The sequence below is a fragment of the Prionailurus bengalensis genome, chromosome B3 (assembly GCF_016509475.1).
Source record: "Prionailurus bengalensis isolate Pbe53 chromosome B3, Fcat_Pben_1.1_paternal_pri, whole genome shotgun sequence".
NCBI lineage: Eukaryota > Metazoa > Chordata > Mammalia > Carnivora > Felidae > Prionailurus > Prionailurus bengalensis.
In genome coordinates this window covers 53356656-53370996 of record NC_057355.1, presented here as the reverse complement: position 1 = coordinate 53370996, position 14341 = coordinate 53356656, and the positions used below count along the sequence as shown (strand labels likewise).

General features: G+C 47.1%; 1 protein-coding gene across 1 annotated transcript in view; it reads right to left on the bottom strand.

The window, feature by feature from the left end:
• The window catches only part of TNFAIP8L3 (TNF alpha induced protein 8 like 3), a 36566-nt gene extending 25550 nt beyond the window's left edge, over positions 1 to 11016 (bottom strand). Inside the window, exon 1 of the mRNA XM_043555431.1 lies at positions 10243 to 11016. Within this exon, the coding sequence (XP_043411366.1) occupies positions 10243 to 10294 (52 nt within the window). The 5' untranslated portion in view covers positions 10295 to 11016. The remainder of the gene's footprint in view (positions 1 to 10242) is intronic.
• Between the last annotated feature and the right edge of the window lie 3325 nt (positions 11017 to 14341).

Here is a 14341-nt window from a genome sequence, read left to right as displayed (position 1 = left end):
CTCTGTGGAGGGCTCTCTGGATGTGGGGCAGTGGTGGGCCAGAAAGAAGGGCAGGGCCTGGTATGGGCCCGTGGTGGTCGGTGGGCAGATGTGCTTCTTGGGGAGAAGTCTCTGAAGAGGGAAAGGAGGGGAGAGGGTGGCAAGAACACGGTGGAAGGTGTCAGAAGGAAATAGAGCAGGGGTCCTTTGATATCCCACCATCCAGAGTAACTCTGGTCCTATTTTAAACTTACGTATGTTTTGGGGGAAGGACAAAGAAGCCAGAGGATCTGGCTTCCAGTTCTGGTTCTGACAGTTTTTAGCCAGATGTTTTTAGTATTCCTGAGTAAACACTGCAGAAGGGGGACTTTTATTCTCTTATAAAGCCCCCTCTTTCTCCAAATAAAGCTCCCTTGCATCTCTTCAGGATTGCTTTCTGGCTCTGGAAAAGCACATCTATTCTTAGGGCTCAATCTAATTTTCTTCTTTGTACCGTTTTCACATATTCTGCCATGAGCTATGGCTTGCCTTTGATCAGAAACCAATGTTACTAAAAGGCGGTAAGAGACAGTGCTGGACACCCATACCCCAGTCATCTAGCTCTGAATCTCAACTTCTCTTCACTGTGGGGCAGGCTCATCCTTGAGTTTTCTCTCATCCTCAAATCCAACTGGTTCCCATTCTTGATCTGAAATGACTCAATGCTGGAGTGAAAAAAAATTTCTTAGGACTCAGCTTAAGCACTCTGATGAAGGGGATGTCTGTCTGTCTTCAGCACCTCCCTTGGCTCTGCTTTCTAATCCTTCCTCCTCTCATGTTTGCTGCATTCACCACCCACCAGGTCCCGTGACTTTGGAGATGTGCACGGCTGCAGGGTCCTTCCACGACCTTCTCTCCCTGGCAGGAGCTTTGTGCCCCTCTTCCCATCTTCCCTCCTGAGCCACCCTTCACCAGTTCTCGTTCTGGAGCCTGTGCCAGCCAATCCTTGCCCATGTGGCATTGGGCTAATGCAGGTAATGTCTGCTGCTTAAAACAGGGCCTTCTGAAGATACAATGTCCTAACAGAAGGAGCCTCATGAAGGAACCTAATAATGGTCAGTGTTCTAGGCCCCGTGGGAGGTGGTGGGGGATACAAAGGAACCTGGTGCCATCTGCCAACTTAACTTACCTGATCTACCTGGTACAAGAGTACTATTATTGTTGTTAGACTGTCTTCATATACCCTGACAAGCTGCATATCCCTGAGCAAGTTACTTAACCTCCCTCTGTGCCTCAGTTTTCTGGTCTATAAAATGGGGCTATTTATAGTATCTATCCCAGAAGGCTGGTCTAAGGGTTAAATATCATATAAACAATCAGTTCAGTCTCAAGTGCCTTGTATGTGCTTAATTAACATGGAATAAATAAGTAAAATTCAAAACATCACTATTATTTTGCATTCAGTACTAGCCCTCTGGGGCTGGACTCTGGCTGGCACATCCTCACAGCTTCTCATGTTGTTTGATATTTGCCACACCTTCTTAAACCCTACTTCCTCTCCTATAACCCCAACCCCAGTCTTCTCTCCCTGTCTCAGCGTTATCCTGAGGAAACCAAGGAACCAGACTTGAATGTGGTAGGACAGAGCTGCTACAGAGGCTTGCCCTGCAGACGGCCCCATTACCTCCCTCCCATATTCTACGCCGAAATATGTGTACCTTCCCAGCATAACCCACAGGCCCCAAATCAGGCATGCTGGATGTGCTCACCAGAACAGCCCTTGACAGAAATTCCCTCCCAGGCATGAAATTGGATGCCTGTACCATAAAAATATCAACTGGGAACCTCCATAAAGCTACATGTCACCAAAATGTTTCTTTTCAGGGTTAGAACGGTTTCACAGAAAGCATATTTTACTTTTAAGAGGAGAACCTAGAAGCTAGTGGCTGCTCCTGTGGTTTTTCAATAGTTTAAACCAATATTTGGACCCCACCAAAATGTCTCTCTCTTTTTTTATTTCTGGAGAACTGAGTTATAAAATACTGGTTTCTATTAGGGTGTGTCTAGCACTTTCTGTGCCGCCAAGCCTTCCATTTTTATAGTCTGCACACTAGTAGATTTTCCATGAACAGACTCAAGTTTATTCGCAGGCAATGATGTTTAGAAAACCCAATATGAACATGAAGACTGTTCTAAAGCAGCATCAGAATTTGGACCATGCAACTGCCTAAACAAAAATTTCTGATGTATAAAAAGGTAATATATTTTTTAGCATGCCTTAATATATGTGAAGGACACAGATACTCATCCTCCTTATATGTTTTCTTGGATTAGGTTGGTACAGGAAACTTGTTTTTTAAATGCTTCTCTATCCTTTATTTCTATACTTGCACAGAATACAGCCCAAACACCCACCCACACAGACATTTTACATAAAGAGTTGGAAGCCAAGTGACCGAAAAAAAAAAAATCAGATTATGTATACAGTGTCTTTATAGAGATTTGCATGTGAATTCAAGTGAGAGCCAATGATAACTCTGGAAGAAAAGCAACCAGTTAGAGGATGGTGCTAATGGAAAGTGTGACTATAATTTGGTTTTGTTGACAAATAAAAAAGCAGGTACCATATTCTTAAAAAGAAAAATAATGTAGGAAATAAGGCTTTCTATTTGCACACTCACACACATTCTTGTCCCATCTCTAGAAACTTACATGTTGGATACAACCACCATCATGACACCCAATTTTACTTTCTAAGTATGACAACCCTCTTCTCACGAGTCCTCCAAGGGGATCCCCATTGAGTCAGGCCAGGCTCCTCACAGGTTCCTTTCTTCCCTTCCCTCTCTCCTCCCCCCATCTAAATCCTTCACTCTTTCAAGGCTACCCTCAATGCCCATCTCCTCCATGAAGCCTCCCCATCGGAACTCCAAACCACAATGCTCTGTGCTCCAAACTCTATACCATTTATTGTTGATGCCACCCAGTCATGCAGATTCAGTTATGGATGGCTGCAAATTTCTAGAGGGCAGGGTTACTTCTAATTCCATTTATGTATGCTACCATAGCACCCTGCACCACTCAACATAACACAGATGATCAGTCAATATCTATTGGATTGAGTGGATTGAATAACTGGGTGCAGAGCTATGAGGTCTAGAATGGCTAATTTTGTCTGGCAATCTAAATTGTCCTAATGAGGTCTAGATAAAATTTACAGCTCGGGGTGCCTGGGTGGCTCAGTCGGTTAAGCGTCCGACTTCAGTTCAGATCACGATCTTGCGGTCCGTGAGTTCAAGCCCCGCGTCGGGCTCTGGGCTGATGGCTCAGAGCCTGGAGCCTGCTTCCCATTCTGTGTCTCCCTCTCTCTCTGCCCCTCCCCCATTCATGCTCTGTCTCTGTCTCAAAAATAAATAAACATTAAAAAAAAAATTAAAAAAAAATTTACAGCTCAATGACTATCCCCTGAGCTTTGCTGGTAGACAGGGCTGCCATCCCTAATGAAACATTCTTGAAGAATTTGGGGGACCACCCGTGGTGGATGCTGCAACATACTGCCCAGGTTCCTCCTCAAGAATGGAGAACCAAGAACTTTACAAGCTGCTGGGGGCATGGCCTGCAGACAGCCCTCAGTTGATGGGAACAGCTTCACCCCAGGTCACACCCTGTTCCTTGGGATGGCCTGCATCTAATGACTCATCACTGTTTAAGGGGATATGAAGTCCTGGCCCCTCACCCCAACTCAGAATGGTTCTGAAGGGCTACTGCAGTTTCAGAGCTGGAGGCTATTGTTGGGCATGCATTGCAGCTCAGTTTCTCACTCTGCCTAGTCCAGTGTTCCTCCCTTGCCCTCTTCTCCCCCAAATAAACTCACTGCATGCTTCCTGGGGAACCAACCTACAACATCATCCATCCATCTGTCTATCCATATACAGGCACACCTCATTTTGTTGCACTTTGCTTAATTCACCTTGCAGATTTTTAAAAATATTTATTTATTTTTGAGAGACAGAGACAGAGAGCAAGTGGGGGAGGGGCAGAGAGAGAGGGAGACACAGAATTCAAAGCAGGCTCCAGGCTCTGAGTTATTAGCACAGAGTCTGACATGGGGCTCGAACCCACAAACTGGGAGATCATTACCTGAGCTGAAGTCAGATGCTCAACTGACTGAGCCACTCAGGCATCCCCTTTGCAATTTTTTTTTTTTTTTGTACAAACTGAAGGTCTGTGCCAACGCTGGTGGAGCAAGTCTATCAGTACCACTTTCCCAACAGCATTTACTCACTTCATGTCTCTGTATTACATTTTGGTAATTTTTGAAGTATTTCAAACTTTTCATTTTTTATTACATTTGTTATGGTGATCTGTGATCAGTGATTACAGCTCACTGAAAGCTCAGATGATGGTTAGCATTTTTTTTATCAATAAAGTATTTTTATTTTTGTTAAAGTTTATTTTGAGAGAGCACATGCACACACATGCACGATGAGTGGGGGAGGGCCAGAGAGAAACAATCCCATGTGGGGCTCAAACTCATGAACCGTGAGATCATGACCTGAGCCGAAGCCAGGAGCCGAATACTTAACTGACTGAACCACCCAGGCACCCCTACCAAAGTATTTTTGCTACCCTAAATTGATTTTTAAGTTAAGGTATGTACATTTTTTTAAAGATATGATGCAATTGCACACTTCAGAGACTACAATATAGTGTAAACATGACTTTTATATGCATTGGGAAACCTAAAAATTCATTTGACTATTGCAGCATTTGCTTTACTGCCAGGATCTAGAACCAAACCTGCACTATCTCTGAGTTATGCCTCTATCCATCTATTGATGTATGCATGAATTCAGCCAGCCAGCAACCTACCAGTCTGTTTAGGGTCCCTGGGTGGTGCTGGTAGGAAGTGATACAGGTGAAAAAGACCCAATCCTTACCATTAGGGAGTTAACAATCCAGTACAAGAGATGAGAGATGTACAAGAATAACCATAAAGCAGACAATGGAAAGTGGCTGTTACCAAGACAGAATGTATAAACAAAAATTTGGCTGGCGTGTTATCCTAGGGCAAGGGGTCAAGAGTCTTCATGTACTGGTGTAGGCTGTGGCCATCACTATAGATGTCCTATCTCCCCACCAGATCTCAAACCCTGGAAGACAGGATGGACCCTGCCATTATCTCTCTGCATCTCCTGTACTTCCCAACACAGGGTCCCAGACAGTGCAAGAAATCTTAAAACACAGAAGGAAAACAAAGCACTGGAGGAAAGCTTTGGCAGTTCCACCTTATAGGAAAGGTTTCTGGCTGTCTGGCCTTTCAGTGCAGACTTCCCAGGAGGCTCCTCTAGAGGCTCTTCCACTTATTTTGTCCATAAAATCTCAGGAACATGAAGGCACAAGACAGGGTACCGACCCTTAAAGCAGTTACAGTCCAGAGTGTAGATGAGGCAGAGGCTCCTGAAAAGGTCCACAAACAGGAACAAGATGTGGGACTATGACTAACAGGCAAGTGATACCTCATCCTCAGGTGGTCCCTGTGCCAGGTCGGCCAGCCCATCAGTGGTCAATCTGTCAGTCACCAAAGGTTACTCAACAGTCTCCTTGAGGAACCTAACACTGAGAATCAACAAACTCCAGAACCTCAAGATCCCCTGAAACCAAGCATGATTTACTGTCTGCAGGGGAAAAGTGCCTTTAAGGAAAGCACCACTGCTATGTGCCTGATGGAAGGACAGGGGCTTGGAAGCCTGGGCTGGGGAGTCCATCTCCTGGATTTCCCTGCCTCACCCAAGTTGACACGCTAGTCTCCTTTCACTCTCCCTCTCCTTTCACTGCTTTTGTACAGTCTGTCAGCAGTGTCTGTTGTTTGTTTCTCTGATGTGGCACTGGCCTCCTTCCTCTTCTGCCTTGCCTTAGAGCCACAACCTCCTCCAATACTGTGGCCACCCCTGCTAGCTGAGGCTTCAAGCCTAGGCAGTCCTTATACTTTAGGTCTATCAAATGTGGCTCCTGAAAACCCAACTTTCAGTCAGTCATATCTCTGCACAACAATCAGCTCAATGGGGGCTCCTCTGGCACCATCAGGACCAAGTTATTAAGACCCTCTTCCATGAGGCCCTCCCCTCACTCATATAACTTTATTTCCCAGTACTCCCTAGTATATGCCCTTCACTCCAGTTACCTCCCTGTTTGTGCCTTTGCTCAAGTGGTGTGTGACTTCTGGAATGCCTTTTCTCCTTTTGGCCACCTATTGAAGCCTACCCACTCCTTGTCACTTTATTCACAAAGACCAAGCTTAGGACCTAGGCAATGAGAAGGATGGCAAATACAAAGTTGGGGGCCTGTTTTCCCATTTCTTTTACTGTCTTGATGCTCTTCTACCACATCCTGACTCCACTGCATGGACATGTTTTTTTGTAGCACCTACCCAGCTGCGAGGAATCCCCATAAGCTTGATTGCCCTGGACCATCTAGCTGCAGGTAGAAGGGGCTGGTCTGTCCTCAGCTGGGTAGACTATCTTGGTCTTACAAGCCAGAAAGGGAAAAAGCTGACACCACTAATGTTTACTCACTTGTTGCTTCTTAGGAAAGACTCTTAATCACTGCTGAGTTAATATACCAAGTGCTAGAATTTCTGAGAGATGGATGGTGGGTTTGCCAAACCACAGACTGCCAAGTTGGGTCTCTGGAATGAATCCAGTGTTCCATAAACCCTGCCTCTTTCCCAATCATAGAAAGAACCCAAAATCAAAGAAAAGTGGGGTAGAGTTTCAGGCATAGAAGTATCATCCTGTGCTTCCTGAAAAACAGAAAATGCAGTTGGAGACAAATCTCATCTCCCCCCTTCACCCTCTTATGTAGGGCACTGCATTGCTCGATGAGAAATCTGCACAGCAGGCCCGGGGAGAGCTTTAGACAAGTCTCTGGAAAGGTGCAGTAAAGAGTAGGTGGTCCTCAGAGATTTTCTCACTCTTCTGCCAATTTGTATCTTGGAAGGTGACTTTCCAAAAATGGAAAGGAGAATGGCAAGGACCTCCTGTGCCTCTTGCTACCCTGAAGGAAAAAGGTTCACTGGTTGGAAGGGTTATCTCTTCTTCTATTTGAAGTGGCATGAAAGTGGCTAATCTCCACATTAGCCAGTGGATTGGGTAAAGCATTCTCTGCTTCGTACAACTTTACGTAGAGCTGGAGGAAAAGGGGTGTGAAAGTAGTATTTTGAATGTCCCCATCTTCATTCCTTGAGCTGGAAGATGAAGAGGATAAGAAGAGGTAAATCAAAGATAACCTCCCCCCAAAACCAATAAGCACGCACGCGCGTACACACACACACCAGAGAGAATGAGAGAGTGAAAAGGAGAAAATTCAAAACAAATCTGCTCAATTATATTAATGTAATAATAATGCCAACAATTGTTTTACACATGCCTACTGATTTACATTTTACAAAGCACCAAGGTACATTATTTAGCAGTATTCTTACAACAAATAATCCAATCAAATGATAATCAAAATAGTGGCTACCATTTACTGAATGATTACCAGGAACACTTTTCATGTGGTATTTTTTAAAATTTATTTATTTATTTTGAGAGAGTGTGTGTGCGCAGAGCCCTACATGAGGATCTATCTCACACACCAAACCATGAGATCATGACCTGAGCCAAAATCAATAGTCGGACACTGAGCCACCCAGGTGCCCCTTCATGTGATATTTTATTTAATCCTCCTTGTGGTACTAAATGTCATCCCCATTTTGCAGAGGGGGAAACAGGCTTGGAGAGGTTAAATAGCTTGCCCAAAGGTAGAGAAGGGAATCTAGGTCTTTCTCATCCCAGAGTCCAGGCTCTTGACTTTAATAAGGTACCTCTCACAGGGATTTTTCACAAGTTCGAGAAGGGAAGGCCACTGAGGAGGAAGCAGCCCTTATCATCTCAACACAAGGAGACACACACATGAATACTCCAAGAAGTCCCACTTCCTCTGCTGTCCTCTGTTACAAACTCATCCAGCTTGCAGAGATACAGGTCCACAGATGAACGCCTCATTCCTTGTAGAGACAAAGGTCAACCCCTGTGGATAACATACCTGTCATTTAACCTGTATCTGAAGCTGCAGCAAGGGTTTCCATTTGACAGGATGCAGCGACAGCAAGGCAATGAATTAGCATCTAGTTTTGAAGCTTGTTCACGAAGAATACTTTAAGACTGAGAATAATGAGATGGAATGCCATTTAGCAGAATGGCTTGTGATATTCAAATAAATGTTCAACTTGGGAGATTCAAGCACACACAAAAAAAGAAAAAGTGACTGTAGAAAACAGCAAGGTGCAAATGAATGGTGACAGCTCAGAGTTGGCTGTCCTCTTATTCATGGGACCCATCTGACCTCCATGGTAGGGTTTGCTGTTAGCAGTGCAGAGACCTGACACAATGCATACATCTGGGATATTCTGTGCTGGGTAGGCTTGGGGAAGAAGCAACAGGACCCTTAAGAATTTCTTTCCTCCCCTTACACTCAAGCACCAACTCTTCTGGAGTGTGTCTCCTCCCTCCTCTTCTCCCTCTTCTTTCTCTAAGCTTCCTTCTCCTTCCCTTCAACATCAACGTGCACAAGAGATCTGAGGGTGGGGTGGGGAGAGCATGTTAATTCCTGGGATTTTGAGACAGTAAAGTGTCAAGGTCAGCACCCCCTACCCCTCAGCTTTCCAGATATAGTTAGATACATACAAACACACTGAAACTTTAAAATGATGTAAGGAGATTTTGTTTCACAAGCCCCCCATGTGAAACAAAATCTTGGTGCTTCATTGCCACAGAAGCATAGAGGCAGCAGAAGGCTCATGTTTATTGGTTATATCCACATATGCCTACACAAAGGAGGTGGCCCTTGCGTGCGCGCACACACACACACACACACACACACACACACAGGAATCCTCATACACAGGCATCTTGGTAACGCGGCCTTTCCTCTTTGCCTGCCTCATCTCTTCCCCACCCAAAGGTGTTGACCACAGCTGCCCTGTGAAAGGCTGAGGGGTACCACGCAGTGGGAAGGGAATCACTCTGCCCTTGGCTACTCCCTGCTGTGAGGCGTGGGCAAGGCACTTAGCCTCTCTGGACTTCTGTAAAATGGAGATAATAACCACCTGGCTAGATGCTGTGAAGATGAAGGGGAATAATATATGTAGGGCCTTTGGCACAGCGCCTGGCCCTGTGCTGCCTGGTTCCTGAGCCTGCCTTTCCTACACCCACGCCTGGGCTCATAGTGCCTCCTGGCACTTGGTCCCCACTCTCAGGATGCTGGTCTGATACAGGGAAGAGTGGGGACTAGTCTAGGACTTCGGGTGTGTAACAGGAGAGTCTCAGCTCACAGGTCGGCCGGTCAGGGTGGCTTTCAGGGCTCCACGGGTGCCGCGAGCCACGGACAGGTGGGGAGGGTGCTCAGGTCTCCGGTGCGCGGACCCGTGGGCGGCGGGGCGGAGCCGGCGGTGGAGGTGGGCAGAGCCCAGCGGTAAGTCGACCCAAGGCTGTGGGTGGCTTCCTCCTGTTGCTCAGTATCAGGGAGAGGCGGGGGAGGACATTCATTTTTTCCAAAGTAAGCATCCACCCATTGCTTCGATAACTATCGATTGTGAAAAGCCGGCGGCGCCTCTTAATGGCGAAGCCCTGCTCCCGCGCGCCCCCGCGGCTGTGTTCCCGGACCCCCTCCGCCGGAACCCCGTCTGCCGGTGCGGGACAGCGATGGGCAAACCCTTCTGCACCGCTAGTGCAGGCTCGGGAACTGCAGCCACTAGCTGTGGTCTGACTCCTGCCAGTCCACCCGCGGGTCCTTTCCTTTCCGGAGTCCCCTGTCGCGCCCTCGGACCGTGTCACCTGTTCCGCAGCGTCCCTGGCGCCCCGGGTTCGAGGACGGGGTGGGCGCTCGGAAAGTTCTTTCAAAGGGCAGATGTGTTGCGACCCTCGCTGCAGCAAACTACGGGACGCAGATTTCCCGAACCTTTCCCCACCCCCACGCAGCCCGGGCGACCCGAGCCCGCAGCGGGACGCAGCTGCGCGGAGAGCCACCCGCAGAAGCACCTCTTCTTCCTCCCGCGCGCCCAAGTGCAGTGAGGGAGAAAGCCTCACAGCAAACTCATAGCGCGAAGCAATCCCCAGTCCTGGCCTGGAAGAGATCGGCCTCCCGTCCGGCAGCTCGGTGACATACTCGCGATTTCCTGCCCCGGCCTCCCCTCCTCCCGGTCCCGGCCCTCCGGGCTGGGCTGCCGCGTCCCCTCGGTACCTGCGGCGGTCACGGGCTCGCCCTCGCTCTGCTCGCCGGAATCCGAATCCATGCTGCGAGCTGCCGGCCGGGCGTCCGCAGCCGCCCGCCCTCCCGTCTGCGGGACGCTCGGGGTCGGCGTCCGGGCTCCGGCTGCCGCGGCGCACTCGGTGCGGGCAGCCGGGCGGCGGCAGCCCTGGCGGCGCTGGCTGGGCAATGCGCGGCGGCCACGGCCGGGGGTCGACTCCCCAGAGGCGAGCGCCGCCCGCGTCCCGTTCCCCGCGGCCGCCGGCCGGTGCCTGCGCGCGAAGCAAGCGCGGGGCGGAGGGTGGGAGCGCGCGGGGAAGAGAGCGGGAGGGGGAGGGGAGGCGCGAGCAGGGAGGAACGGGAGCGTCCGGCCCCGCGGGTTCCAGACCGGGCTTAAATACCCCGGGGGCGGTGCCGCTCCTCCTACCCGCGCCCCGCGCCCTGGACCTAAGGAGCGCGGCGAGGTCGTGCAGGTCGGCGAGGCCGAGCGGTCTCTTGCTGGGGGCCAACTTGGGACGATTTTGAGGCGAGAAAGCGCCTCTACCGAGTAAGGAGAAAGAGAGGTTCCGTGTGGGAGTCCTGGGGTTGCCCGGGTTCGAGTCCACCAGCCCGGAGACCTTAGAAGAGAGACTCAACCTCTCTGAGCTGTTTCCTCACTTGGCAAATGGGGAAATGACAGTTGCTTTTTGTTGGGAATGTTGTGGGGGCGTAAATAAGATCATGCACGTGAGGAGCCGAGAACGGGGCCTGGCGCTTGGCGAGGAAGCGAACAGCACCGGGCAGGTACGCTGGCTCCGGCGGCGCGTCTCCCCCGCGTGGGCGGGGCGGGCGGGGCGCTCGCGGCGCGAGGCCGGCGCTGGGAGCCGCGCGTGTGGACACGCCCTGCCGGCTCCGGTCCGCCGCTTCGCGCCGCCGACTCGTGCCAAGACCGGGTTTGAAACCTTGTCTTTCTCCTTAACACGGAGTGCTCCACATCCTCAATATCCCCTGCCCTTTCACTTTCTAAAGAGGTATTTGCGCATTTACTTCGTCATTAAGAGAGGAAACTACCATACTAGGGAAAACGCCCAGAGCAGGAGCAGTAAGGCCTCAGGAGATCCTTGGTTGTTAATTCTCAACCATCCGTGCAGTCTTACTGTCTCCCTGAATTATCGGCTCCAACACTTATGTAACCTCAGGCCAGCTTCCCTGTATATTAAGTTCCACAGAGAATGAAAACTAACTTTATTGACCTGAGCAAAATGAGATGAGGAAGAGAAAGTCTACTAAAGCCATCTAATTGTTTCCTGTGTGCATTTGTTTAATCTGTACAGTGACCCAGTGGAGAGTTGAACTATCTGCAAATACTTTTTTGGAGATTCAAATACAGTCGAAAGTTGGCCATTTCGTAGAATTCGACCTATATTATTATCCTCATTTTATAGATATGGAAACTGAATTTCAGGGAGAGTAGATAACTTTCTTGTGGTCTCAGGTCCAGTAAGCGGGTGGGCTGGGACTTGAAATCAGGCTTATCTGATGTCCAGATGGGCTCCTAACTGGTAGGGTATAGGGTCACACATGAGTTTGGCCTGTTGGCTACCTGAGGGCTTCCTCCTTTAGTGAAGGTATGGGCTTCACAGAGTACAAATAACAGTTCTTCTACTTTGTGTCCTCAGAAAACATTTTCTAGACAGCCAAACTCAGGACTTTAGTTGACAAAAGTTGGATGGGTTTCCATAGAACAGTCAAAAGAGTCTCATACTAGATGTGTGATCTTGGGGAAATGGCTTAACCTTCAGTTTTCTCATGTGCTGGCATCTCCTTCATAGGGTGGTTGTAAGGGAGTAAATGAAATAATGTGTGTGGAGGCTATTACTCAATGCCTGGCACACAGCTAATGTTTGGTAAATGGAAAGTACATTACTTCTTAGATCTAATGGATCCCATTTAGAAAAAAACAATATTTTAAAATCACATTTTTAAGTGAAAAGAAAAAAGTACCAGCAACATTTGGATAAAAGTTGATGTTCAAAAATAAATAGCTGGGATCATTTAAAAAGTTTGCTATCATAGCTTTGCATTCTTAAGGAAAAACAATGATGGTAGCATCAGAGAACAGAGCATATTGGATTGGAAAGACCTCCAGCTTCCTCTGAAAGCCAAACCTTGATCCAACAATAGGAAATGTGAAACTTTCTTCCCTTAGATCTTCTTTCCTGGCATTTGGTAGGGGATTTTTTGGTTTTTGTTTGTTTGTTTTAGTGGACAGGTGGTCTGGGTTGAAGGGTGAGATAGACAGAATCCTACTCAGGTAATAAAGGAAATAGGGAAGCTCACTACTGGAACTTGATTAACAGTAAACCAAGTATGGGGAGCACACATTTATGACACATAGAGGCCCATCAGCCATTGGATCTTTACTGAATAATAAGTACATTTCTACTCAGAGGTAAATTGCTGGGGGTGGGGGATGCTGGTCAAAGTGCTTTTGGAAAGTCTATGATGTGAGTCTTCAGAAAAACAACACCTATTCATTTATCTGTTCCTATGTTCAGTCATAGTATATTTCTGCAAACAAAACAAAACAAAACAAAACAAAAAACGGCAGACATAGAATGAAAAATTGAAAGTGGAATTAAACAATGGAGAAGAGAGATCCAAACTAAATAAGGTCTCCATTCCAATTTCCTATGATATACAGGCTGTTGTCATGGGATAGCAAGACAAAGGGAAATGACTGCTGGCATGCATATGTGTTTAATGAGGAACATTAGTGGAACATACCTTATCTGTCCTCCCAGTGTGGAAAAATCTGTATAAGAGAAGGAAGTCCTTAAAATAGCATCTCATGGCCATCACCCCCACAAAAACAGTGAAATCTGAGGTGCTGAATCTCCTTTACAAACCAATCCTAGTATATTTCTTTAAAAAAAAAAAAAGAAGGAAAGAAAAAGCTCTTAGAAAAGAGGAAAGGATTTCCGTAGTTCCTCTGTGTATTTTTAGACGAATGGCATCACTTTGCAGACTTGAATCTAGAGTCTGAGGGTTATAAACCACTTTCCTCAGTGTTTCCACTACATCTTTGCAGTCTGGCTGCTTTTCAGACACACAAGTTTCTAACTCTTAGTGGTCATTCCTTAGCTTCAGCTAACGAAGTCTTTTGGCTTTTTAAGGAACTTGCCTGTCTGGTGGGAAAAGCCTATCTACTTGTAAGGTGTCAAGAAACAGATAATAAAATAGATCCATTTCTGCTAACACAATAATACTCTTTAATCTAAGCCAGTGCTATGACTCATCTGCCTGTCTCCTTTTGTGGGATGGAAAGGGAGCTGTCTGTAAACCTTCGGGCAAGCAGCCTGGAGAGGGGAGGAGGTTCCTCTCACACGCTAGGGCTGCTGTTCTGCTTCAAAACCCTACAGAGCTCTGGAACTGCCTTTTTTCCTAGGCTGAAGCAGCCCTTGGTATTTCGAGATGAGAGGTTGGCCAGGGCAGCCCCAGTTTAAATAACTTGTCTCAAAGTGGATGCTGGCACCAAGGAAGCTTCTGCCCAGAGCAAGGGGGGCCTTCATGGCTCTCTCGGCAAGCTGTACAGTGAGGTCTGAACTGGCTTTATATCCATCTGGTAGAATGAGGTGCCAGAAGACAGCCTTGAAAGAAGGGGCTTTTCCTTTTTTTTTTTTTTTTTTTTTTTTTTTTTTTGGCTAGCAAAAATAAAGTTTTATTGTTCTGCATTCCTTATTTCAAAAGTATCACTGTGGAAAAATTAAAAATTAAAAAAATAATATTTCCACCAGTTGCATAACTGTTAACACATCTTTTGAGTAATTTCTCTCCTTGTGTATGGCATTCTCCTTTTTTAACTTGCTTTTTCCTTTTAATAATATGTTGTGAACATCATTCCATCTACTTTTTGAAAACATGATTTGCACAGTATTCTGTTGTATGGGTGTATCATAATGTAGTGAAATAGTGCTCTAGGATTGGGCATTTAAGTTGTTTCCAAATTTCTGCTATAATTGACAGCTCAGTAAACATCTTCATGTCTAAATCTTTGCATACATCTTTAATCAATGTCTAAACCTTCAGCAGCCTCATTTGTTCTTCTTGGGAG